The sequence below is a fragment of the Mytilus galloprovincialis genome, chromosome 10, assembly GCF_965363235.1.
Source record: "Mytilus galloprovincialis chromosome 10, xbMytGall1.hap1.1, whole genome shotgun sequence".
Classification (NCBI taxonomy): Eukaryota; Metazoa; Mollusca; class Bivalvia; order Mytilida; family Mytilidae; genus Mytilus; species Mytilus galloprovincialis.
Window position 1 is genome coordinate 85837259 of NC_134847.1, and position 26695 is coordinate 85863953.

General features: G+C 32.7%; 2 protein-coding genes across 3 annotated transcripts in view; one reads left to right on the plus strand and one right to left on the minus strand.

Annotated features, from left to right (window-relative positions):
- The window catches only part of LOC143048679 (uncharacterized), a 38062-nt gene extending 25872 nt beyond the window's left edge, over window positions 1–12190 (minus strand). Inside the window, exons 1-4 of one of the 2 annotated variants that reach the window (XM_076222485.1) lie at window positions 12091–12190; window positions 11174–11222; window positions 10058–10155; window positions 9206–9286 (exon numbers count right to left, since the gene is read on the minus strand). In XM_076222485.1, coding sequence (XP_076078600.1) covers window positions 9206–9286; window positions 10058–10155; window positions 11174–11222; window positions 12091–12186 — 324 coding nt within the window. In that variant the 5' untranslated portion in view covers window positions 12187–12190. The remainder of the gene's footprint in view (window positions 1–9205; window positions 9287–10057; window positions 10156–11173; window positions 11223–12090) is intronic. The other variant, XM_076222486.1, reaches the window with a different exon arrangement.
- Window positions 12191–14888: 2698 nt separating this feature from the next.
- Window positions 14889–26695, plus strand: part of LOC143048680 (centrosomal protein of 290 kDa-like) — a 62209-nt gene continuing 50402 nt past the window's right edge. The window contains exons 1-8 of the mRNA XM_076222487.1: window positions 14889–15047; window positions 21507–21604; window positions 22051–22192; window positions 22688–22743; window positions 23594–23746; window positions 24688–24741; window positions 25120–25272; window positions 25735–25848. Coding sequence (XP_076078602.1) covers window positions 21512–21604; window positions 22051–22192; window positions 22688–22743; window positions 23594–23746; window positions 24688–24741; window positions 25120–25272; window positions 25735–25848 — 765 coding nt within the window. The 5' untranslated portion in view covers window positions 14889–15047; window positions 21507–21511. The remainder of the gene's footprint in view (window positions 15048–21506; window positions 21605–22050; window positions 22193–22687; window positions 22744–23593; window positions 23747–24687; window positions 24742–25119; window positions 25273–25734; window positions 25849–26695) is intronic.

A 26695-nucleotide genomic window follows, 5' to 3' on the forward strand; every position in this document is an offset into this window, starting at 1 on the left:
GTAAAGTTGTCTGCTCTAAGGAACAGAATACAAATACCAGCCATGTCATGTGGATACTGTAAAAATAACAAGATTGTTAGGGGACATAGTCTGTGTAAAGTTGTCTGCTCTAAGGAACAGAATACAAATACCAGCCATATCATATGGATACTGTAAAAATAACAAGATTGTTAGGGGACATAGTCTGTGTAAAGTTGTCTGCTCTAAGGAACAGAATACAAATACCAGCCATATCATATGGATACTGTAAAAATAACAAGATTGTTAGGGGACATAGTCTGTGTAAAGTTGTCTGCTCTAAGGAACAGAATACAAATACCAGCCATATCATATGGATACTGTAAAAATAACAAGATTGTTAGGGGACATAGTCTGTGTAAAGTTGTCTGCTCTAAGGAACAGAATACAAATACCAGCCATATCGTGTGGATACTGTAAAAATAACAAGATTGTTAGGGGACATAGTCTGTGTAAAGTTGTCTGCTCTAAGGAACAGAATACAAATACCAGCCATATCGTGTGGATACTGTAAAAATAACAAGATTGTTAGGGGACATAGTCTGTGTATAGTTGTCTGCTCTAAGGAACAGAATACAAATACCAGCCATATCGTGTGGATACTGTAAAAATAACAAGATTGTTAGGGGACATAGTCTGTGTAAAGTTGTCTGCTTTAAGGAACAGAATACAAATACCAGCCATATCGTGTGGATACTGTAAAAATAACAAGATTGTTAGGGGACATAGTCTGTGTAAAGTTGTCTGCTCTAAGGAACAGAATACAAATACCAGCCATATCATGTGGATACTGTAAAAATAACAAGATTGTTAGGGGACATAGTCTGTGTAAAGTTGTCTGCTCTAAGGAACAGAATACAAATACCAGCCATATCGTGTGGATACTGTAAAAATAACAAGATTGTTAGGGGACATAGTCTGTGTAAAGTTGTCTGCTCTAAGGAACAGAATACAAATACCAGCCATGTCATATGGATACTGTAAAAATAACAAGATTGTTAGGGGACATAATCTGTGTAAAGTTGTCTGCTCTAAGGAACAGAATACAAATACCAGCCATATCATATGGATACTGTAAAAATAACAAGTTTGTTAGGGGACATAGTCTGTGTAAAGTTGTCTGCTCTAAGGAACAGAATACAAATACCAGCCATGTCATATGGATACTGTAAAAATAACAAGATTGTTAGGGGACATAGTCTGTGTAAAGTTGTCTGCTCTAAGGAACAGAATACAAATACCAGCCATATCGTGTGGATACTGTAAAAATAACAAGATTGTTAGGGGACATAGTCTGTGTAAAGTTGTCTGCTTTAAGGAACAGAATACAAATACCAGCCATATCATGTGGATACTGTAAAAATAACAAGATTGTTAGGGGACATAGTCTGTGTAAAGTTGTCTACTCTAAGGAACAGAATACAAATACCAGCCATATCGTGTGGATGCTGTAAAAATAACAAGATTGTTAGGGGACATAGTCTGTGTAAAGTTGTCTGCTCTAAGGAACAGAATACAAATACCAGCCATATCGTGTGGATACTGTAAAAATAACAAGATTGTTAGGGGACATAGTCTGTGTAAAGTTGTCTGCTCTAAGGAACAGAATACAAATACCAGCCATGTCATATGGATACTGTAAAAATAACAAGATTGTTAGGGAACATAGTCTGTGTAAAGTTGTCTGCTCTAAGGAACAGAATACAAATACCAGCCATATCGTGTGGATACTGTAAAAATAACAAGATTGTTAGGGGACATAGTCTGTGTAAAGTTGTCTGCTCTAAGGAACAGAATACAAATACCAGCCATGTCATATGGATACTGTAAAAATAACAAGATTGTTAGGGGACATAGTCTGTGTATAGTTGTCTGCTTTAAGGAACAGAATACAAATACCAGCCATATCGTGTGGATACTGTAAAAATAACAAGATTGTTAGGGGACATAGTCTGTGTATAGTTGTCTGCTTTAAGGAACAGAATACAAATACCAGCCATATCGTGTGGATACTGTAAAAATAACAAGATTGTTAGGGGACATAGTCTGTGTAAAGTTGTCTGCTCTAAGGAACAGAATACAAATACCAGCCATATCATGTGGATACTGTAAAAATAACAAGATTGTTAGGGGACATAGTCTGTGTATAGTTGTCTGCTTTAAGGAACAGAATACAAATACCAGCCATGTCATATGGATACTGTAAAAATAACAAGATTGTTAGGGGACATAGTCTGTGTAAAGTTGTCTGCTCTAAGGAACAGAATACAAATACCAGCCATGTCATATGGATACTGTAAAAATAACAAGATTGTTAGGGGACATAGTCTGTGTATAGTTGTCTGCTTTAAGGAACAGAATACAAATACCAGCCATATCGTGTGGATACTGTAAAAATAACAAGATTGTTAGGGGACATAGTCTGTGTATAGTTGTCTGCTTTAAGGAACAAAATACAAATACCAGCCATATCGTGTGGATACTGTAAAAATAACAAGATTGTTAGGGGACATAGTCTGTGTATAGTTGTCTGCTTTAAGGAACAGAATACAATTACCAGCCATGTCATATGGATACTGTAAAAATAACAAGATTGTTAGGGGACATAGTCTGTGTATAGTTGTCTGCTCTAAGGAACAGAATACAAATACCAGCCATATCGTGTGGATACTGTAAAAATAACAAGATTGTTAGGGGACATAGTCTGTGTAAAGTTGTCTGCTCTAAGGAACAGAATACAAATACCAGCCATATCGTGTGGATACTGTAAAAATAACAAGATTGTTAGGGGACATAGTCTGTGTAAAGTTGTCTGCTCTAAGGAACAGAATACAAATACCAGCCATATCGTGTGGATACTGTAAAAATAACAAGATTGTTAGGGGACATAGTCTGTGTATAGTTGTCTGCTCTAAGGAACAGAATACAAATACCAGCCATGTCATATGGATACTGTAAAAATAACAAGATTGTTAGGGGACATAGTCTGTGTAAAGTTGTCTGCTCTAAGGAACAGAATACAAATACCAGCCATGTCATATGGATACTGTAAAAATAACAAGATTGTTAGGGGACATAGTCTGTGTAAAGTTGTCTGCTCTAAGGAACAGAATACAAATACCAGCCATGTCATATGGATACTGTAAAAATAACAAGATTGTTAGGGGACATAGTCTGTGTAAAGTTGTCTGCTCTAAGGAACAGAATACAAATACCAGCCATGTCATATGGATACTGTAAAAATAACAAGATTGTTAGGGGACATAGTCTGTGTAAAGTTGTCTGCTCTAAGGAACAGAATACAAATACCAGCCATATCGTGTGGATACTGTAAAAATAACAAGATTGTTAGGGGACATAGTCTGTGTAAAGTTGTCTGCTCTAAGGAACAGAATACAAATACCAGCCATGTCATATGGATACTGTAAAAATAACAAGATTGTTAGGGGACATAGTCTGTGTATAGTTGTCTGCTCTAAGGAACAGAATACAAATACCAGCCATATCATATGGATACTGTAAAAATAACAAGATTGTTAGGGGACATAGTCTGTGTAAAGTTGTCTGCTCTAAGGAACAGAATACAAATACCAGCCATGTCATATGGATACTGTAAAAATAACAAGATTGTTAGGGGACATAGTCTGTGTAAAGTTGTCTGCTCTAAGGAACAGAATACAAATACCAGCCATGTCATATGGATACTGTAAAAATAACAAGATTGTTAGGGGACATAGTCTGTGTAAAGTTGTCTGCTCTAAGGAACAGAATACAAATACCAGCCATGTCATATGGATACTGTAAAAATAACAAGATTGTTAGGGGACATAGTCTGTGTAAAGTTGTCTGCTCTAAGGAACAGAATACAAATACCAGCCATATCGTGTGGATACTGTAAAAATAACAAGATTGTTAGGGGACATAGTCTGTGTATAGTTGTCTGCTCTAAGGAACAGAATACAAATACCAGCCATATCATATGGATACTGTAAAAATAACAAGATTGTTAGGGGACATAGTCTGTGTATAGTTGTCTGCTCTAAGGAACAGAATACAAATACCAGCCATATCATATGGATACTGTAAAAATAACAAGATTGTTAGGGGACATAGTCTGTGTATAGTTGTCTGCTCTAAGGAACAGAATACAAATACCAGCCATATCATATGGATACTGTAAAAATAACAAGATTGTTAGGGGACATAGTCTGTGTAAAGTTGTCTGCTCTAAGGAACAGAATACAAATACCAGCCATATCATGTGGATACTGTAAAAATAACAAGATTGTTAGGGGACATAGTCTGTGTATAGTTGTCTGCTCTAAGGAACAGAATACAAATACCAGCCATATCGTGTGGATACTGTAAAAATAACAAGATTATTAGGGGACATAGTCTGTGTATAGTTGTCTGCTCTAAGGAACAGAATACAAATACCAGCCATATCGTGTGGATACTGTAAAAATAACAAGATTGTTAGGGGACATAGTCTGTGTAAAGTTGTCTGCTCTAAGGAACAGAATACAAATACCAGCCATATCATATGGATACTGTAAAAATAACAAGATTGTTAGGGGACATAGTCTGTGTAAAGTTGTCTGCTCTAAGGAACAGAATACAAATACCAGCCATGTCATATGGATACTGTAAAAATAACAAGATTGTTAGGGGACATAGTCTGTGTAAAGTTGTCTGCTCTAAGGAACAGAATACAAATACCAGCCATGTCATATGGATACTGTAAAAATAACAAGATTGTTAGGGGACATAGTCTGTGTAAAGTTGTCTGCTCTAAGGAACAGAATACAAATACCAGCCATATCGTGTGGATACTGTAAAAATAACAAGATTGTTAGGGGACATAGTCTGTGTAAAGTTGTCTGCTCTAAGGAACAGAATACAAATACCAGCCATATCGTGTGGATACTGTAAAAATAACAAGATTGTTAGGGGACATAGTCTGTGTATAGTTGTCTGCTCTAAGGAACAGAATACAAATACCAGCCATGTCATATGGATACTGTAAAAATAACAAGATTGTTAGGGGACATAGTCTGTGTAAAGTTGTCTGCTCTAAGGAACAGAATACAAATACCAGCCATGTCATATGGATACTGTAAAAATAACAAGATTGTTAGGGGACATAGTCTGTGTAAAGTTGTCTGCTCTAAGGAACAGAATACAAATACCAGCCATATCGTGTGGATACTGTAAAAATAACAAGATTGTTAGGGGACATAGTCTGTGTAAAGTTGTCTGCTCTAAGGAACAGAATACAAATACCAGCCATGTCATATGGATACTGTAAAAATAACAAGATTGTTAGGGGACATAGTCTGTGTAAAGTTGTCTGCTCTAAGGAACAGAATACAAATACCAGCCATATCGTGTGGATACTGTAAAAATAACAAGATTGTTAGGGGACATAGTCTGTGTAAAGTTGTCTGCTCTAAGGAACAGAATACAAATACCAGCCATGTCATATGGATACTGTAAAAATAACAAGATTGTTAGGGGACATAGTCTGTGTAAAGTTGTCTGCTCTAAGGAACAGAATACAAATACCAGCCATGTCATATGGATACTGTAAAAATAACAAGATTGTTAGGGGACATAGTCTGTGTAAAGTTGTCTGCTCTAAGGAACAGAATACAAATACCAGCCATATCGTGTGGATACTGTAAAAATAACAAGATTGTTAGGGGACATAGTCTGTGTAAAGTTGTCTGCTCTAAGGAACAGAATACAAATACCAGCCATATCGTGTGGATACTGTAAAAATAACAAGATTGTTAGGGGACATAGTCTGTGTAAAGTTGTCTGCTTTAAGGAACAGAATACAAATACCAGCCATATCATGTGGATACTGTAAAAATAACAAGATTGTTAGGGGACATAGTCTGTGTATAGTTGTCTGCTCTAAGGAACAGAATACAAATACCAGCCATATCGTGTGGATACTGTAAAAATAACAAGATTGTTAGGGGACATAGTCTGTGTAAAGTTGTCTGCTCTAAGGAACAGAATACAAATACCAGCCATATCGTGTGGATACTGTAAAAATAACAAGATTGTTAGGGGACATAGTCTGTGTAAAGTTGTCTGCTTTAAGGAACAGAATACAAATACCAGCCATATCATGTGGATACTGTAAAAATAACAAGATTGTTAGGGGACATAGTCTGTGTAAAGTTGTCTGCTCTAAGGAACAGAATACAAATACCAGCCATATCGTGTGGATACTGTAAAAATAACAAGATTGTTAGGGGACATAGTCTGTGTAAAGTTGTCTACTTTAAGGAACAGAATACAAATACCAGCCATATCGTGTGGATACTGTAAAAATAACAAGATTGTTAGGGGACATAGTCTGTGTAAAGTTGTCTGCTCTAAGGAACAGAATACAAATACCAGCCATATCGTGTGGATACTGTAAAAATAACAAGATTGTTAGGGGACATAGTCTGTGTAAAGTTGTCTGCTCTAAGGAACAGAATACAAATACCAGCCATATCGTGTGGATACTGTAAAAATAACAAGATTGTTAGGGGACATAGTCTGTGTAAAGTTGTCTGCTCTAAGGAACAGAATACAAATACCAGCCATATCATGTGGATACTGTAAAAATAACAAGATTGTTAGGGGACATAGTCTGTGTATAGTTGTCTGCTCTAAGGAACAGAATACAAATACCAGCCATATCGTGTGGATACTGTAAAAATAACAAGATTGTTAGGGGGCATAGTCTGTGTAAAGTTGTCTGCTCTAAGGAACAGAATACAAATACCAGCCATATCATGTGGATACTGTAAAAATAACAAGATTGTTAGGGGACATAGTCTGTGTAAAGTTGTCTGCTCTAAGGAACAGAATACAAATACCAGCCATGTCATATGGATACTGTAAAAATAACAAGATTGTTAGGGGACATAGTCTGTGTATAGTTGTCTGCTCTAAGGAACAGAATACAAATACCAGCCATATCGTGTGGATACTGTAAAAATAACAAGATTGTTAGGGGACATAGTCTGTGTAAAGTTGTCTGCTCTAAGGAACAGAATACAAATACCAGCCATATCGTGTGGATACTGTAAAAATAACAAGATTGTTAGGGGACATAGTCTGTGTAAAGTTGTCTGCTCTAAGGAACAGAATACAAATACCAGCCATATCATGTGGATACTGTAAAAATAACAAGATTGTTAGGGAACATAGTCTGTGTAAAGTTGTCTGCTCTAAGGAACAGAATACAAATACCAGCCATATCGTGTGGATACTGTAAAAATAACAAGATTGTTAGGGGACATAGTCTGTGTAAAGTTGTCTGCTCTAAGGAACAGAATACAAATACCAGCCATATCATATGGATACTGTAAAAATAACAAGATTGTTAGGGGGCATAGTCTGTGTAAAGTTGTCTGCTCTAAGGAACAGAATACAAATACCAGCCATATCGTGTGGATACTGTAAAATAACAAGATTGTTAGGGGACATAGTCTGTGTAAAGTTGTCTGCTCTAAGGAACAGAATACAAATACCAGCCATGTCATATGGATACTGTAAAAATAACAAGATTGTTAGGGGACATAGTCTGTGTAAAGTTGTCTGCTCTAAGGAACAGAATACAAATACCAGCCATATCGTGTGGATACTGTAAAAATAACAAGATTGTTAGGGGACATAGTCTGTGTATAGTTGTCTGCTCTAAGGAACAGAATACAAATACCAGCCATATCGTGTGGATACTGTAAAAATAACAAGATTGTTAGGGGACATAGTCTGTGTAAAGTTGTCTGCTCTAAGGAACAGAATACAAATACCAGCCATATCGTGTGGATACTGTAAAAATAACAAGATTGTTAGGGGACATAGTCTGTGTAAAGTTGTCTGCTCTAAGGAACAGAATACAAATACCAGCCATATCGTGTGGATACTGTAAAAATAACAAGATTGTTAGGGGACATAGTCTGTGTAAAGTTGTCTGCTCTAAGGAACAGAATACAAATACCAGCCATATCGTGTGGATACTGTAAAAATAACAAGATTGTTAGGGGACATAGTCTGTGTAAAGTTGTCTGCTCTAAGGAACAGAATACAAATACCAGCCATGTCATATGGATACTGTAAAAATAACAAGATTGTTAGGGGACATAGTCTGTGTAAAGTTGTCTGCTCTAAGGAACAGAATACAAATACCAGCCATATCGTGTGGATACTGTAAAAATAACAAGATTGTTAGGGGACATAGTCTGTGTAAAGTTGTCTGCTCTAAGGAACAGAATACAATTACCAGCCATGTCATATGGATACTGTAACAAAAACAAGTTTTTTTTAATAAGGGGACATAATCTAGACACATAAATTGAGAAATATACCCTAAGGGCTTTTCCATTAAAATGTATGTGGGAGGGTAGATATGGACTTTCAAAATATCCCTACATTTAGATAATTATGTTTAATGGTAATAGAAGCATACTGAAAAAAGATCCATGACCCAAATCAAAGATTATTTATTGTCATAACATTAAAAAAGGGCTAAATATCCATGATTTATCCAAGAACAAATCTTATAAAAACCCAAAGATATCAAGTAACTAATAATATTCAGGAAGATCTATGCTTTGTTCAAGTTTTTTTTATAACTGTGGAAAGGGAAATAACTTGAATTAATTTTTATGGTTATATCAAGTTAAATCTGGGGCATCGCACAAGTGGCTAACCGTGCAGACTGAATCTGACACTTATAATTAAATCATGCTTAGAATACATAAAGCCCAATTCTCAATTAACTTATGACTGATGGTGTCAGCTTTCTAAAACTAAAAATGGTTGTTAAATTTTTATTTAAAAGCAAGATTTTTTGCAAGGTTTTTGTCTTATCTGCTTCCATAGTGAAATTACATTTAATATAACATTGGTAACAACGAATTACAGACTTAGTGTGAGTTCCCTTAGTGTGAAATAAAAACTGAATCCTTCACATGTGAAATAATCTGGTAATTTCACTCCTCTGACCTCTAAGAAGGAAGTGAATATTGTTCAAAACTTTTATATTTTTGTATTATTCCAAAGCCAATTTTGACATCTGTCTTGAGCTTACTCTTGGGTGTCTATCTTTGTTGTCAGTAAACTCTACATATAATTTTATAATACACTTACTTGCAATACAACAAGCTGTAATACATACATGTGTGGGATATATAAAAGTTGTGGTCTTTGTTTCTCTTGCCTTGATTTGTCCTATATAACCCCCATAAACCTTCATAATCTACAATAGATAAATATAAACACTCTATTATAAGTCAGTTAGTTCCCCTTATTTCTAGCATTTACACAAAAGGGGGTGAGGGGTATATGTCAAAGACACAGCAGCCCAATAAAAATAAAAATATAAAAACATTGAAGTCTATCAAATCAATTAAAAAAGGGGTATTTAACCTGTTGTTCAAGATTGTATTTTGCCTTTTAGATGTTGTTTGGTAATTTTTTCTATTAGGTTGATGTCCCATTGACATATATACCACATCTTTGTTTTACATGTATATACTTATTACTTTACAGTGATTAATATAGAATATATTTGTTTTTTTGCATCTAACATCCAATAAATTCCATGAGATTCATCCATCAAGGTTAACAAAATCAACTCTTATAACCAATGATATCTATAGGCAACTTTTAGGAATTAATAAATTATGTTTTCTTTGTCAGACACAAAATCTTGATAGACTTACATTTGGCCAGCTCTTTGTATCTAACAAAATACCTTAGCTAACCATACCCATGATGGTCAAGGCCAGAGAAAGTTTAGCGCAGCTAGTAAAATATTTCTTAAGAGAGGAGTTTGAAGCCCTACAGATACATGTATATATATACAAAACTTATATAAAAAAAACTTATTTTCAAGGCTTAAATGTTAAAAAATCAAAATAATTGTGAGATCATAGCAAAAAAATTCTAATAGTATTTGTTTATTTGTTTATCTTTAATCTTTGCAGGTTTGACTGATCCCTATATACTTGTTTGATATAAAACCTACTTCACAGTCGTCATCTTTCTTTCCTTCATCGATACAACATTTTTCTACTAAGATTTCTACATCAACAGCTGATGGTCTTGGGTTTTTCACATCCACATCTAAAATAGCCACGTAAAAATATACAGCCAAAAGTCTATAAGTCAATCAATGATAGAATATCAGAAACAGAATAAAACTGAAACAATAAGAAATTTTAAATGTCAATGGTCTTCTTATCTTTCTGATTTGACCAAAGACCATCCAATTTGTTTATATTTTCCATTGATCTTGTTGTCATTAACCTTTAGGTAAAAGGTCAAGAATGGGTTTTCAATCTGATTTTGATACAATTTTGCATATTATATAAAAATAAGATGGGGTATGGTCATGCAATCAGACTAAAAGGACTAAAAGATAAGGACATGAACAATTACTGTTACTATAATAATTTCAACAATGAACCAAACAAAATGTTGTGTAGAAAGCTATAAAAAGACTGGGGATGTCAAAATTTGAAACAACATTCTTTCAAGTTTGGTTGACTGTTCACTAATTGAGATTAATGAGGGAGAGTGAAGGTCTCAAGAACTGCTTCACCTCAGCCTCTTCTTCCATTGGTAGAACCAAGTAAGGAACCTCATAAGGGGTTGTTTTATCTAAATGTCAAGGAGTTTTTTGTCAAATTAGAGAATTCAAAAAAATTTGACCTTGATACATTTTGTAGGTCTTTGATAGTTTTTATTTAAAATTCAGAATATATTATATAGACACCTGTCCATTGTTGGAATGAATTTAAAAGCTTTAGATGGTGTTTGGTTTGTTGTGTAACTAATGTATAACCTGAATCTCCTTTTATTCATATTGTTTAACATGCATATTGAAATTATTCCTTTGGATAGTGATCGAGATACACAATTGTAATGTAAATTCAAAAGTATTGCATGCATTTATTAAAATGGACAAAACTGAAAGACTAATTATTGCAATTCAAGGAAAATATGTATACAGACACATATGTATCAGATACCAGAATATGAGTTCTTATTACTCACCCAGTTGCATTATAAATTTGCATTTAAAAAACCTCATATCAATTTTGATTTTACAGTACCTATAAATATGATAGTAAGTACATACAAACCACTAAAGCAATGCTTCCTATTTCGGTATTGGTTACGCCACTATCCTGAAAAATAATACTATACATTACAATTTACAGCATTTCTCTGAACATTGCTTGTCAGTTTATAAAATTCAATGTTAAAATCTGATGTTCAGTAGTTGTCATTTGTTGATGTGGGTCATATTAGTGTGAAGATTAAAGAGATTATACCATTGGTTTTCCTGTTTAAATGGTTTAAACTAGTTTTTTGGGGACCTTTATAGCTTGCTGTTCTCGTGTGAGCCAAGTCTCCACGTTGAAGACTCTAGTTTGACCTGTAATTGTTAATTTTTACAAATTATTACTTGTATGGAGAGTTGTTTTATTGGCACTCATACCACATCTTCTTATATCTAATTAATACATGAATTCAGATCAATATATTCCTCAATCATGTCAATTAGTTGACCCACTCAGTCTTAACTAGTTTCTTGCCTGGATTAAGCTCATGAAATTTTCAATCAACACATGTGAGTTCTTCAACATTTTTTTTAGGTTTTGGTATTCAAATATATTGGCCTGTCTTGCTCCACAATAGAGACATTGTAAAAATGTGCATCCGGCCCAATAAAATTGGTACGTTTAAATGTGATTACCCAGATCTTTCTTTAAATATTGTTGTTTCCTCATAGACTTTTGAGGTGCTGAAATTTGATTGTTCCCCATCTATTAGACTATTTTGATACTCCTTGATATCTTAATCACTCAGTTTTCAGCTTCTTCCTAATAGTTCTTATATCAAGTTTATACTAAAAAAGATATACTTGAAGTGATATTGATCTAGAACATATTGTTATAATGGTCTAACTGTTTTAACACTGTAAGTTTGAACCCATCTTTATAGTACCAAACCTCTTAGCTTATCACAGTAAATCTTATATAACATTTTTACTTTTATTATAAGAGGTTGTTCTTTGGTCAGTTTTGTTTCTGTTAACAAACTCTTGGTCAGCAATAACAACAGCACAAACAGGAATTCAAACTCCATTTTCCTGCAACAATACAAATATGTAAAATATAAATAAGTGACTCAATGTGGCTTGTGTAGGTTCATATTATGTCAGGTGTGAGTAAAATGTGTAGAATGTTGAGCTATAAAGTATAAACACATAAATTAGAATACATAAAGCCTGGAACAAACTGCCAGATAGGAATTAACAAAACACCCTCTATAAAATTATATATATAATGCCTTTTTAAAATTGTCAAGTTCAATATTGGTCTAATGAAGAGATATATTATAAGAGCCGAAATATCTGGGAGTCACAGACAAAATAGTAAGCAAAATAATTCAAATTAGAGTCTGGTGAAGAGGATCCTATACTAGAAAATCACACTGTCTAACAATTATGTGAACACCTCCCCTAGTCCTAGCTTACAGTCATTATTGCTAATAACAAATACAAAAATTGTTTATTTTCGGAATGTAAAACATTGAAGACCCATTGGTGGCCTTCGGCTGTTGTCTGCTCTATGGTCGGGTTGTTGTCACTTTGACACATTCCCCATTTCCTTTCTCAATTTTATTTTATATGCATAAATTTTAATTCAAATGCGTGAGAAAGGAGATGTTGTCCAAGTTTTCTACATTTTCACAGCGAGAACAAAGTTTTCTACATTTTCACAGCGAGAACAAAGTTTTCTACATTTTCGTAGCAAGAACAAATACATGATATATTTTCCTAAAACATGTAAAATGTACAAACTAGTGATTTAGCGTACAATCTATAATTTACGCTTGAAAACATGTACCTTTATTTTACAGATGTTTCTTTTTTATAAAATCCACAATATTTCAACCGTGGGGAAGGCAAAGTTATTTATAAAACTACAATTATCGTAAAAATAAATTTATCTGTTTGCTTACAATAGAAGCAGGATACAGGATACTTATGTGTATACTATTTTGTATCTATAAAGTAAACTGCAGATACAAGTCCTCCTTCAAGCAACTGAAGAAAAAAAAACCACACATTTGCTTCAGCTGACAAGGCACGGTTAGGTTTAGATTAATAAAGTCATGGACACTTGCTTTCTGACTGCTTGGTTTTATTATCATGATTAAATAAGTTGAAATAAGTGATAAACCAAGCTGTCCGAAAGCAAGTGTGTCCATGACTTTCTTAATCTTATTTAAACCTAACCCTGCTTAAAATGTCAGCTTAAGCAAATGTGTGGGTATTTTTTCAGTTGCTTAAATGAGGACTTGAAATATTTCGTCCGGCATGTACTTTTATGGTTTGTATAAACGACTGTTAACGTGATAATGCAATTACATTTCATACGTCTATACTTTCATCGCACTTAAGAGTGTGGAGGCATCGGCCTATAATGCAGCCGCAGACCATCACCCTTTAGCGGGACCATCATACTTTAGCGCCCCCATCACACTTTAAAGTCCTACACACATTATTGTAGCTATTTGATTGGTTATTTTGTGGATTAAATCAATATGAAATAAAAACAGGATTGGTTTAAGTTAGGCTACTATTTTCAGTTTCAGCAAAACAGAAAGAGGACCTGTCTAAGAAATTAGTTAGCCACACTGACAGGCAAGTACAGTCTACTTGCTATTAAGGTTTATATACCCTTCTGTAGCCATTTTTGTACGAATTTTTCAAACCTCAATTGTATCAAAACTAAAGATATAATAAATAATAGAGATAGGCCAGTTAGTATATGTTCCAAGGGGAAACTTGATGCAAAGCATTATTTTTTACTGTTTCATTGCATTTGATAGAAAAAGAGGACTTTGTGGCAAATTAATCAAGATTTTTATAGAAAATCCACAGCCTTTAATACAGAGATTTTTGTTATAAAATTTGAAACATAAATTACTCACTTGATTTTCTATGATGTGCTAGTGTTTATTTTTTACAAAAAGTTCTAAGTAACCTGTAAATTCCAAAACACCTCGTGCTGAGTCACTAAAGTCGAGCGCACCCTAAAAGGTGTACTTGATTTTGGCCATATTTATACTTGTCTTAACCAATAACTACATTTATAAACTTGTTTTAAGGAAATCAATGCTAGCACTGCATGCAATAATCCTATATCTATCAGTCATCAAATTGCCAAATATGAGAGTACAAGGATAAAGGCTGTGGATTTTCTATAAAAATCTTGATTTATTTGCCACAAAGTCCTCTTTTTCTATTAAATGCAATGGAACAGTAAAAAATAATGCTTTGCATCAAGTTTCCCCTTGGAATATGTACAAAATGGCCTATCTCTATTATTCATAATATCTGTAGTTTTGATACAATTGAAGTTTGAAAAGTTCGTACAAAAATGGCTACAGAAGGGTACATAAACCTTAAAGTAGAGGGTAACTTTCTGCGTCTTTTCTACATTCATACAATGAACTCTGTTTTACACTATGATTTTTGTGACTAAGCTTATAACGGATAGATAGTTAAGCTTATTTTAGCATTTTTTAAAACTCGTGCCATTACTCACTCAAATCAAACATTTTTTTTCCAAAACGAATTAAATAGCTCATATTGAAATTAATTAAACATAAAAGTTGTAAGTATTCAATGAAATGATAAAATTCTATTCTATCATATTTTTACAATTTATGGTAAGATAAAGAGTATAAAAAACAATATAGTTTGACAACTTTCTAAATTCGTTTAGTTATTTTGCAAATTGCTCGCGACGAATACTACAGCCTTACCAATTTACTCGATACTAACTATGTTTACATAAAAAATGGCGGACATTCTTCAAACTTCAAAATGTCATAGTTAAAAGTTGCCTAGCGAGTTTCAAGTGTAGCTGATTCCATAATACTGGACGCATTTAAAACCTTTGTAAAGTTTTCTTAAACTGAACACTAAACAAAAGGTATTTGCATCACACAGAATGATGTGTAAATTGTTTTTGTAACGGCAGCAAGATCAAACTTGTTTATTTTAATGATGTGATGTACTTTACATTGTTTACTGCTGTTGAATACATCTTTATGGTCAATTGAAATAAAACAACATGTACTTACAGTAAACTGAACACTCCCATAAAAGTACAGGTACCCTTTAAAGACAAAAAAACCTAATAAATTTTCACATATAAAAGTTATACAGCCCGTGATATCGAGCATTAGCTGATTTTGTCATATCAACACAGTTACACAAACAAAATCGTTCTTGTAATTGTTTTAGCCTTTCGAAGGGATAAAAAAAAATAAAATGATAAGTTCAAGAGTTAATTAATAAAGTTCTGCAATCCCGTGATTTGCCATATTTGACCAATTTCCATTAAAAAAAAATACATCATCAGATAAAATTTGTTTTATTTAAGTCAAACTTATATCAGATTGAAATAATCTTTGCTCTGCATCCTTGTATTCTGTATTCTGTAGGTGTCGCTGTTGACACTGGATTGTCTCCCTTGTAATTATTTAAATCTCGCGTGTATTTATATTTCACTCTGGTAAACAACTCACTTGTACTTTAAAATACATACTATTAGGTGGCAACTGTGCTTAACATATTTTTCCAAAAAATTAAAAAATATATCTACATTTATTAATTAACATGAAAATTTAAAGGAAAAGAAAGAAAAAAAATAAAGAAAAAAAAATCAAAAAAATCTAACTTTACATTAATCAAACCGGCGCGACTCGCAAATAAAGTCACCCAACAATCGCATTAGTGTTTCATTAGAGACGGAGACATTGTCGTTTTTTTCTATTGACAATAAAAGTTCCAAATCAATGTGTAACGATCCTGTGTTGAAGTATATCTCGTGTATAAGTTTCTGTCTTGCCTCTTCATAATTTTCACAAAATAGTAAATAATGTTCCACAGTTTCTAATTGACCGCATTCACACTTTGGGTCTATATTTTGATTGATTTTGTTTTGATAATTTTTTAGGTAGTATCCGGATCTTAAATTTCTAATAATTTTTGCTGTTTTGTGATCTGGATAATTAAATGTCGATTTATTGCTGACAGTCTGATGAAAGTTATAATAAAATCTTCCTGTATCACTATTATCCCATCTATGTTGCCACTTTTTATTTACTAAAATTCTTGCTGCTGTTTTAATATCTTGTTTAGTTACTGTAATATGGGCTTCTTTCTGAATTTGATTTGCCTCTTTAGCTGCCTCTTTAGCTAGTTTATCAGCTATTTCATTTCCTCTAACATCTGCATGTCCTGGGGTCCAATCAAAATTAATTCTTATTCCATGGTGTTTTTGGATACATTTAATAAGGGAAATAATTTCATGTGAAGTGGATCTGTTATTTTCAATTTTCCAATTTAATGTTAAAATTCCAATTGCTGTTTGACTGTCCGAAAATATTTTTACTTCTTCAATTAATGTTTTGTTTTCAATTCTGCTTACATAATCTAATACTAATTTTATTGCAACCAGCTCTGCCAAAAGAATTGAACCCCTTTTTGAAACTGGTTGTTTAAGTTCAATTTCTTTATTGTTGAAGATTACAATTGCACCTGCTCCACAAGGTCCTGGGTTGGATTGGCAAGAACTGTCTGTAAAAGCAACAACTGTTGATGGAGATACTGTGTTAAGTTTGTTTAATATTAAATTTTTTCCTGTGATTTCTTGTTCTTTAGTTCTGTTTTTTGAGGAACCAAGAGTACGCCAATATTCTGGTGGAGATTTTGATGCTTGTAGACCTTGAAATTGATATTCTGGTTCTATGTCATCAATACTGATATCTGTTTCTTCTTTCATGTTTTTTGCTTGTTGTAACATTAAGCCTAAAGGTGATATGAACTTGTCCACTGTTTCTTTGTTTTTCCATTCATCTATTTTGTTTCTGATAGGGATTTTGGTTGAATAAGAATTTAGTCTTGCAATATCTCTAATAGCCATTTCTTCTCTTCTAAGATCTAATGGCAAAACTCCTGCCATAACTTGTAAGACTTCTAAACTGGCTGTTGCAGGAACTCCTAGACAAATAGATAAGCCCTTTCTTTGGATGGCATTTAATTTTTTTAAGTGTTCTTCTTTCCCTGTTTGCCAAATACAGCTTGCGTAAAGAAAAATGGAACCTATAATACTATTGTAGACTTGAATAAGAAATTTAGTTTTTATGTTACCTATTCCTTTTATTTCTCTTAATATTCCGAGTGATTTTCCAGCTTTTTTTTCTATGATGTTGATATGTTCACTAAAGGTAAGTTTTTCATCCAATGTAACTCCTAATAATTTTGGATTAGGATTGTATTTAATTGGTTGGTTTCCTAACACAAGGTGTACTGTTCCTGGATGCTTTTTATTTCTTGAAAAAATACAGTATTCTGTTTTATTTGTATTAATATTTATTCTCCATTTTTTGCTCCAATTCATGATTGTATTTAATTCATCTTGAGTTTTTAATCTTATTTCCTCTAAATCGTTACCAGTATTCCAAAAGGTACTGTCATCAGCAAATTTGCATTTTCCCGCCTTTACTTTTTCAAAAAGGTCAATTACAAAGATATTAAAAAGTATTGGTGAAATAACTGACCCTTGTGGTAGACCAGTTTCAGTCCTACACCATTGTCCTTCGTGTTTATTTACTATACATCTGGAGTACCTTTCATTTAGAAAAGCCTGTATCCATTTCCATATTTTTCCTTTAATTCCATATTGGTGTAATTTTACCAATAATCCTTCTCTCCAAACACTGTCATAAGCCTTTTCGAAATCAATTAGAACTGCTAACGTAAAATTATCTAAATTAAATCCATCCAGTATAGATTGTGTTAAATTTAATAGTGCATTAGTTGTAGATCTAAAATGTCTGAAACCTTCCTGTTCTATGTCTAAAATATTTTCAGATTCCACATAGCATTCAACTCTGGTAGTGATTATTCGTTCCATGGTTTTTCCCAAAACGCTGGTTAAACTAATTGGTCTGTATGAAGATGGATGATTATAATTAGATTTACCTGCTTTTTTTAAAAATTTTACATTTGCCCTTTTCCATTGAATTGGTATTCTTCCTTCTTCTATTGATTTGTTGAAAATGTGTAATAAGGTTGATATGAGTGAGTCTCCTGCATTAATAATCAATTCTGTAAAAATATTGTCTGGTCCTGGTGCAGAGTTTTTCTTTAATTTGGCAATGGATCCCTCTAATTCATCTCGACTAATTTCTTCATTCATATACCCTTCTTCTTCTACTTCTTCAGATAGAGTGATGTTGATATATTTTTCCATTATTTCAGTGTAAAAATCATTATCAAAATTGTTAGCATTTAAATGATTGCCTTTAAAAAAAGTGTCTTCCAAAATTTTTTCTTTATCTTCTTCTTCAAAGAGTATATTTCCATTTGAATCTAAAAAAGGTAGAACTAAATTATTTTCATTCTTTTTAGTTAATTTTTTAAAATTTGACCATTTTTCCTTGAGGTTTTTACTTCCATTTAATTGGGTACACAGTAATGCTGACCATTCATCCACTGCCTCATCTTTTGCATCTGTAAACGAAGATTCTGCTTCCATTAGTTTGGTTAAATTTGTTGGTGTGTTTTTTAATTTAAATTCTCTCTGGCATTTGTTGAGCAGGTGTTTCTTTTCTTCTACTGTTTTATTCCACCAACATGGTTTATGATGTTTTCTAATATTTCTTGTTGTTTTAGGGATTATGTTTTCCATGCACAGCATCATTTTGTCTTCAAAAATTTGGTAAATCTCTTCTATTGATTGATTGTTAAAAAATTCTAAATTCTGAAATGATTCTTCAGTGGCAGTTTTCCATGCATCTAGGTCTGCTTTATTGATATTAAATTTTGGGGTTTCATTTTCTAAAGGAACTTGAGTATTTGTACAAGAATTTAATTTAGTAAAGATTGCAATATGATCCGACTGAATATTTTCGTGACTGAGCGTTGTACATTCAATAACTTCATTATACAAGTTTTGTGTAATAAGGGACAAATCGATGATACTGTCGCTGTTTCTTCTTGAAGCTTGGCAATCATTTACACATATTAATTTCTATATGTGTAAATATATACTGCATCCTTGGCAGTGTACTTGGTTCAAACTCAGCTATATTTCGTAGTATAAAATCTTTCCTTTATTTAATATAAGCTATTTTTGGAAGGCATGCTCAAAATCACCGGACATTGGAGAAAATCTCAGAACAGGGGTTTCCCTAATTTTGGACACACATTACACAAAATCTATAGGACATGTAGGATGAAACTTTACAAAGATTTTATGAAAGAAAAGTATGTTATGAATTTGTTCACACAATATTATCCAATTATTGATTTGATCAGTTGAATGAAATGTAGTCATAAGTCTTAGGTGCGCGGATACATTGGGCCCGGCTGCATCGTAACTGTTATAAGGGAGTCTGATCCCGGATCCTGCTTATTGTTTAATGAGAATCCTGCTTCTCGTTGCCATAATAGCACATGTTATTTCCCATGTCACGACAGACCGTTTCCTGTTTTCACCCTTAATTATTATTTGACTTTCACCGGTTACACTTAAAAAAATCAGCCAATCCCTCGTCATGGTCAGACCTAGTCCAAATAATTATGATGTCTGGCAAGGCTATTTTTTTTTTCTGGGTTGCCTTTCAATGAATAGAACAAATAAAAAATTGCAATAAATTGTATGCCCCTTAATGACATTTAAAAAAAGTAATAAAGGAAGCCACAAAGAAGTTTGATTGACATACAATGTATGATGATGTTGAAGGTTTTCCATAGGTCATAATACATAGTTATTTAGTGACCCAAATTAAATCCTCTGTTTTGTATGCATTTATTATGACCATGATGACCTAAAAAATAATTAGATTTCAATGAAAATATTAAACGGTGCATTTGTTTGGAACAACATTAGAAACTTTTAATGAAGGCATGGATTTCTTAATTGATCATTCTGAATTTCACCTTTTTCTTAGGGTTAATCTCACATGTATATAAAATTTGTTGCTTTCAGAAAAGACACATATAGAAATAATTTTTTTTATTATAAATCTTTAACTGAATAATTTTTGTCAAGCCTTCAACTTTTGTTGCAGAAAGCTCGACATACTGATAGTGATAACAATCATGTCATATTCAGTGTTCCAGACTTCCAGCTAGGATTTCAATGGGGCAGGGTGCCAATCCTGAAAAAGGGCATTTAACGTGTGATATGATAATATGAAAAGGGCATGATTTAATAAAGATATTAATCAAACATTGTGCTTATTCGTTGAATAACTGGTTATACAAGAACAACATCATTAGCCCATATAGAACTCTATCTTTCTACTTTTTAGGCTGAAAAACAAGCAGCTTGTCACACAAGTTTTTAGATAATTGCTTGGCACAGTTGAGCTTTAAATGCAGTATGTTTTGAAAGGTGACTGGCTTCATATTGTTTCTATGGTCTGACACAATTTACCAGTTTCACCTTTCTACCTCTGCTGTGCTTAATGGCAATACAGCACAAAACAGCTGTGCTCAGTAAATGCATAATTGTTAGGATATATAGCAACAGTGAAAATTTGTATTAAAAATAATGAATACAGAAAAAGATGACCAAGCCACCATACCAACACTGCTACTAAGACCATCTTTTACTTCTACTACGGTAAACATTGCAAATTGTGCCCAAGTTGGCGTATGCACATTTCTTCACAGATAATTGCTGACTGACCGATTCTATTTGAATGAATAAATGTTGATGATCTTTAATGTCCCATCCGATAAATGGATTACCTAAAACAACAGATTATGACATGACACCAGTTGTAACCGTTGATTAGCTTGGGTTGTAAACAAAGTCATAAACTTTTCGCCAGGTAAAATTTAGTAATTTGCGGATCATATCAATAGACAATACGAACAAAATAATATGCAATCAAGTTAAAAAAAAGGCAGGGCGTCCTGGAAACTGTAAAAAAGGCATAGGGTGGCACTCGGGGAAAGGGCAGGCGCTGCGCCCTCTGAAAACTGCCTAGCTGGAACACTGATATTCATGATAGTGGCTTTTTATGTCCCACCTATTTCTGGTCTGTGCCTCCGTCAGTTTGTTCGTTTGTCCATCCGTCTGTCCCGCTTCAGGTTAAAGTTTTGGGTCAAGGTAGTTTTTTATTGAAGTTGAAGTCCAATTGACTTCAAACTTAGTACACATGTTCCCTATGATGTGATCTTTCTAATTTTAATGCCAAATTAGAGTTTTTACCCAAATTTCAAGGTCCACTGAACATAGAAAATGATAGTGCGAGTGGGGCATTCGTGTACTGCGGACACATTCTTGTTTTTTATTTATTAGAGGTTACTGTTAAGCTACATGTACCCATGAACCAGATTTAATCAAATTTATTTTAATATATTTTAGCCATCATGCCACCACTGGAATGGGATAAGGTTATGTCGGCCAAGGTGGCCAGTCTATCAGATGACCAGATAGAAGAATTCTATGAGTCAATGATTGATGTAAGTTAGAAAACAGTTTAGATTAATTTATTTCTGTTAATTTCCCTGTGTATCATGTGTATTTTAGTTAGTTTTTTTCTTTCAAGTAAACATAAAAAACTTTTCCTTATTCAATCTAATCACAGAAAGGTTCCGATGTATGATTTTTGTAAGGTTTTGTGTTTTTTTTTCATTGAAAAAAACAGCATGAAAAATAAAAAACATAAAAAAACATATTTTCTTTATTTAGATATTAAATATGAGAGAAATATTTCACCTAGGCTTGTACTTACATGTACAAATTTTCATTATTAAGCATTAGTGTAATCAATATTTTATTCAGAAACAGATAAATAAATGCGTACATATTATGGATTGGAAAACAAGTGACAAGTCACTTATACAAATTCCTCTCCTTGAAGACTTACTTCATCTAGTTATATTGTAAACATATGATTTTTATATAGTTTAAAGTTGATGATGTTGTGGAGACTGGTAAACTACAGAAACTATTTGATGTAGCTAAAGTTGTTATGAAATCCAAGCATGAGGTTGGTGAGGAAGTACTGAAAACCATGGAAGAGGAGGCCAAAGAGGCTGCAACTAAAGGTGAAATCTAGAGTTGTTTCCAAAGGCACACACTCTAACTCTTTAACATATTCCCCATTTCCATTCTCAATTCTTTTTATATGCTTCTAAAGTGGAACAAATTCAAGGTAAATAATTACTGGTTCTGAATTTGATCAAATTGACTTTAAAATTCGGGAACTCTGCATCACTGTTTAAAACAGTTTAACCAAGCTTGAAGCTAAGAATAATTTTAAGTTGTTCACACAGTTATAGTTTTTTATGCACCTGCAGAGGTCAAACTGGCATTAAATGTTACCCTTGTTTGTGTCTTCCACTATCCCCAAAATTGGTTCCTATTCTCTAACTTTAGTTTGGCTGAACCAAATGTTAAAAATCTTATAGACAATGCTTATAAGTTACAACATTTCATAAAATAGATCTTGTTTAAAAAAAAATGTATTTTAGGAATTACAATGATTTTTCTTTGTTATTTTAAGCATCCATCACAATTATAGCTATTATTTTTATTGATAGATAAACAAGCTCAAAGTAAGATGAAAGAATTGGAGAAAAAAGTTGCAGAACTTGGGGTAAATGTCTGGTTACTATGGTTACAGTTTGCAAACAAACTTTTTAAATCACTGCATTTTTGTCTAGATATTGTAAACAAGCTTTGACATATGAAAGATCTAGTACACAATGTACTAACATATGAAAGATCTAGTACACAATGTACTAACATATGAAAGATCTAGTACACAATGTACTAACATATGAAAGATCTAGTACACAATGTACTAACATATGAAAGATCTAGTACACAATGTACTAACATATGAAAGATCTAGTACACAATGTACTAACATATGAAAGATCTAGTACACAATGTACTAACATATGAAAGATCTAGTACACAATGTACTAACATATGAAAGATCTAGTACACAATGTACTAACATATGAAAGATCTAGTACACAATGTACTAACATACAATAAAAAAGTACAAAATAAAGTACAATAATTTTGAAAAAAAATAAAACTTGATACATTTGTATGTCTATTAAAAGAGGTTTAGCAAGCTATATTGACAAGTTTAACCCACCGTTTTGTTTTAGAAAAATGTCTGATCTAAATCAGGAATATGAGGGTTGTTTTAGATGATATAGTAGTAAAGCATTTGTTTTTGTCAGATTTTATGGATGTTCCCTATTTTTAATTTGTAATATGTACCATAATATAATTAATACAAAGTACTAAAATGATGATACCTTTTAAAGTCTCAAAATACAAAAATAATATCCAATATTTTTCAAAACTGACTTTAAATGACACTAAATACATTCTTGTTCAAAATACAATTGAACACAGAAAACTTCTACTGTTTTGTTATGTTATTTTGTTATACTTTCCATACTAATGACATACTTTCTGTTATATAGAAATATGGGCCAGAAACAGGAGGCGCTGCAGGAGGTACCGCAAGGGTTTTAAGGGAGAATGTGAGTGAACTAGAAAGACAGAATGAAGATTTGCAGTCTGAGATTAAAGATCTCCGTAAAGATTTGGCCAGTGAGAAAATAGCTGCTGAAAAGGTAATATATCAATAGAGTTGTCTTTTCTTTACCATAAACTAAAATTAATGTATGGGTAAAAAATGAGTTGAGTTTGAATGTAAATTGTTGACTCTATATTATTTTACTGATTTGATATGCATTTGGTTGGTAAGAAGGAAAATAAAGTTGTTCTTTTAAAAAAAAAAATCATAATAAACAGCAGCATAAATATAGATTATTACATTAATACAAGTGGATTATCGGATTTATCCAATCGAGATAGTTAAATTATCAATTTTAAAGTCTGAGCCTCGGCAAGGACTTTAAAATTTATAATTTAACTATCGAGATTGGATAAATCCTATAATTCAAGCGTTACTATGTAATAATCTGTTTCTCTAATGATTAAAAGATAAATTTTTCTCTTTCTAAAACAAAATCCCCTTCGAGTGCCTTCCACTTTCCACGAAGTTGTCAATTTCATTAACGTCTGTTAGAACATTTTGATCATTTCAGGGAGCTGAGAAAGGTTATGACCCTTTGACTCAGCCAATCATCTTCTGATATCACCGGCAACCACACGTTGATTAAATTTTTATATACAATGGGTTCAGAAAGGGATATATTTCCATAGAGTTAGAGAAACAAATTATATAGAATACACTGTCATAGAACTATACTATAGTACACATACATTATATGTTTTGGTTTTAGTCTTTTCTAGAATACAGCAGAATGTGTGTCTGTTCTTCCTGTTGTTAAAAAGAGTTTGGAGAAGAAAAATTCTAACAAAACATACAACCTGATATTGTAATAATGAACTAAATGTCTCGTTGGCACAAATAGAAATCTACCAAAAAGTCAAATTGAAAATAATCTAAAAAATCTTGTTAGCATGTTTGTTAGTTTGAATTTTCTTTTAACAATTATACTGCTTCTTATTTTAACATTTTGATTATTATTTTACTTTTCTATTTCAGTACAGTGAAAGAATAAGTGAGCTAGAAAAAGATATGAAAGATCTAAGACAAGATGTAAGTTACACAAATATACAGATATTTACAGACTTATTAATTTGCATGTGCTGTTCATGTAAATTGGAAATTCAAAATATAGCAAAAGAAAACATGAAATAATTGATTCACTAAGTAACGTTTATAAGATAGCATGTAACAGACATTACAATTAAAAGAAAGGGAGATAATTCACCATCTTGAATGCTACAAACAATTTCCAGAACGGTTATTATTGATTCAAATTGATGAATTTAACTCTATATACTTAAATTTTGCAAATAACTTTTATGGTAATCTCATCATTATATACATGATGTTAAATTAATCCCCTTTTTATATTGACCAAAAGAGGCAATACAATACAAACTGCTTTCACATGTTGTATCTATTTTGTAGAATGATCAAATGAGACAAGATATAACAGATTATAAGATGCAGCTGCAGTCCCAGGCTTCTGGTATGGCTACAAGGAGAGGTGATGAGGCTGACTTCAGAGAGAAACTAGCCAAGAGAAATCATGAACTAGCAGAGGCTATGGAAGAACTTCAGGTAAAAGGTCTTCATAGAAGAACCTTTATGTAACTTTACCTACCCCCTAAAAAAAGAAAATAAAAAAATCTTGAATAACCATTGAGACTCAATAACCAATACTAGAAACAATATGTTTATCAGTTGAAGTTTTTATTTAAGAATCAAAAAAAAAAAGAAAAGTTGATGGTTATCTATAATATAATATGTAAATATGTTTTTTTTAAGTTACATTTTATCAGCAATATCTTCCTCTTAATTTAAAATTTTTAAAACAGAATACTTTAAATTCAGAATATTGCATGCATTAGTTATTGTAAATCCTTTGCCTTTGGCAAAAATGTAAAATCTAATTAATGCAATTGCAAATATGTTATACTGTAATATTTTTTGCAATAATACAAGCATTGCAATAATTGCTTAATTAACAGTACAAAATATGTGAAACTATTTTTTTTTTAAAACTGAATCTTTTTTCTTCAGAACTTGACAGATGCTAATGAAGCCTTTGAGAGACAGATTGCAGACTTACAGAGAAATCTGGATGATGCTGTTAATCAGATGGACAAGACCACAGAAGATTATCTCAAACTTAAAGTATAATTCAACTTTTAAGAATATATATATTTTTTTTTTTTTTAAATCAAACACAAGGTTGTGGTTCAAGTTTTAAAAGTTTTTACAATTCTTATGCCAGAAGGATCTGAACATTGGCAATTGAACTCTATGAAATAATGATTAAATTAGCGTGTTAATATCAGAAACATATTTGTCTATATGGCAAAATATTTGTGAAAAAACAGTTTTTATGCCCCGTCTACGATAGTAGTAGGGGCATTATGTTTTCTGGTCTGTGCGTCCGTTCGTCCGTCTGTTCGTTCGTCTGTTCGTTCGTCTGTTCGTTCGTCCGTTCGTCCGTCTGTCCCATGTCAGGTTAAAGTTTTTGGTCGAGGTAGTTTATGATGAAGTTATAGTTGCATCCATTTGTAACTTTACATACATAGTCATTATAATAGGGAATTTCTAAAAAGTACCTCAAATTTAGGTTTTGGTCCTCATTTCATGGTTCATTGAACATGAAAATGAGATTGTGTGAAACAGCTCTTTGCCAGGTTAAAGTTTTTGGTCGAGGTAGTTTATGATGAAGTTATAGTTGCATCCATTTGTAACTTTACATACATAGTCATTATGATAGGGAATTTCTAAAAAGTACCTCAAATTTAGTTTTTTGGTCCTCATTTCATGGTTCATTGAACATGAAAATGAGATTGTGTGAAACAGCTCTTTGCCAGGTTAAAGTTTTTGGTCGAGGTAGTTTATGATGAAGTTATAGTTGCATCCATTTGTAACTTTACATACATAGTCATTATGATAGGGAATTTCTAAAAAGTACCTCAAATTTAGTTTTTATGCCCCACCTACGATAGTAGAGGGGCATTATGTT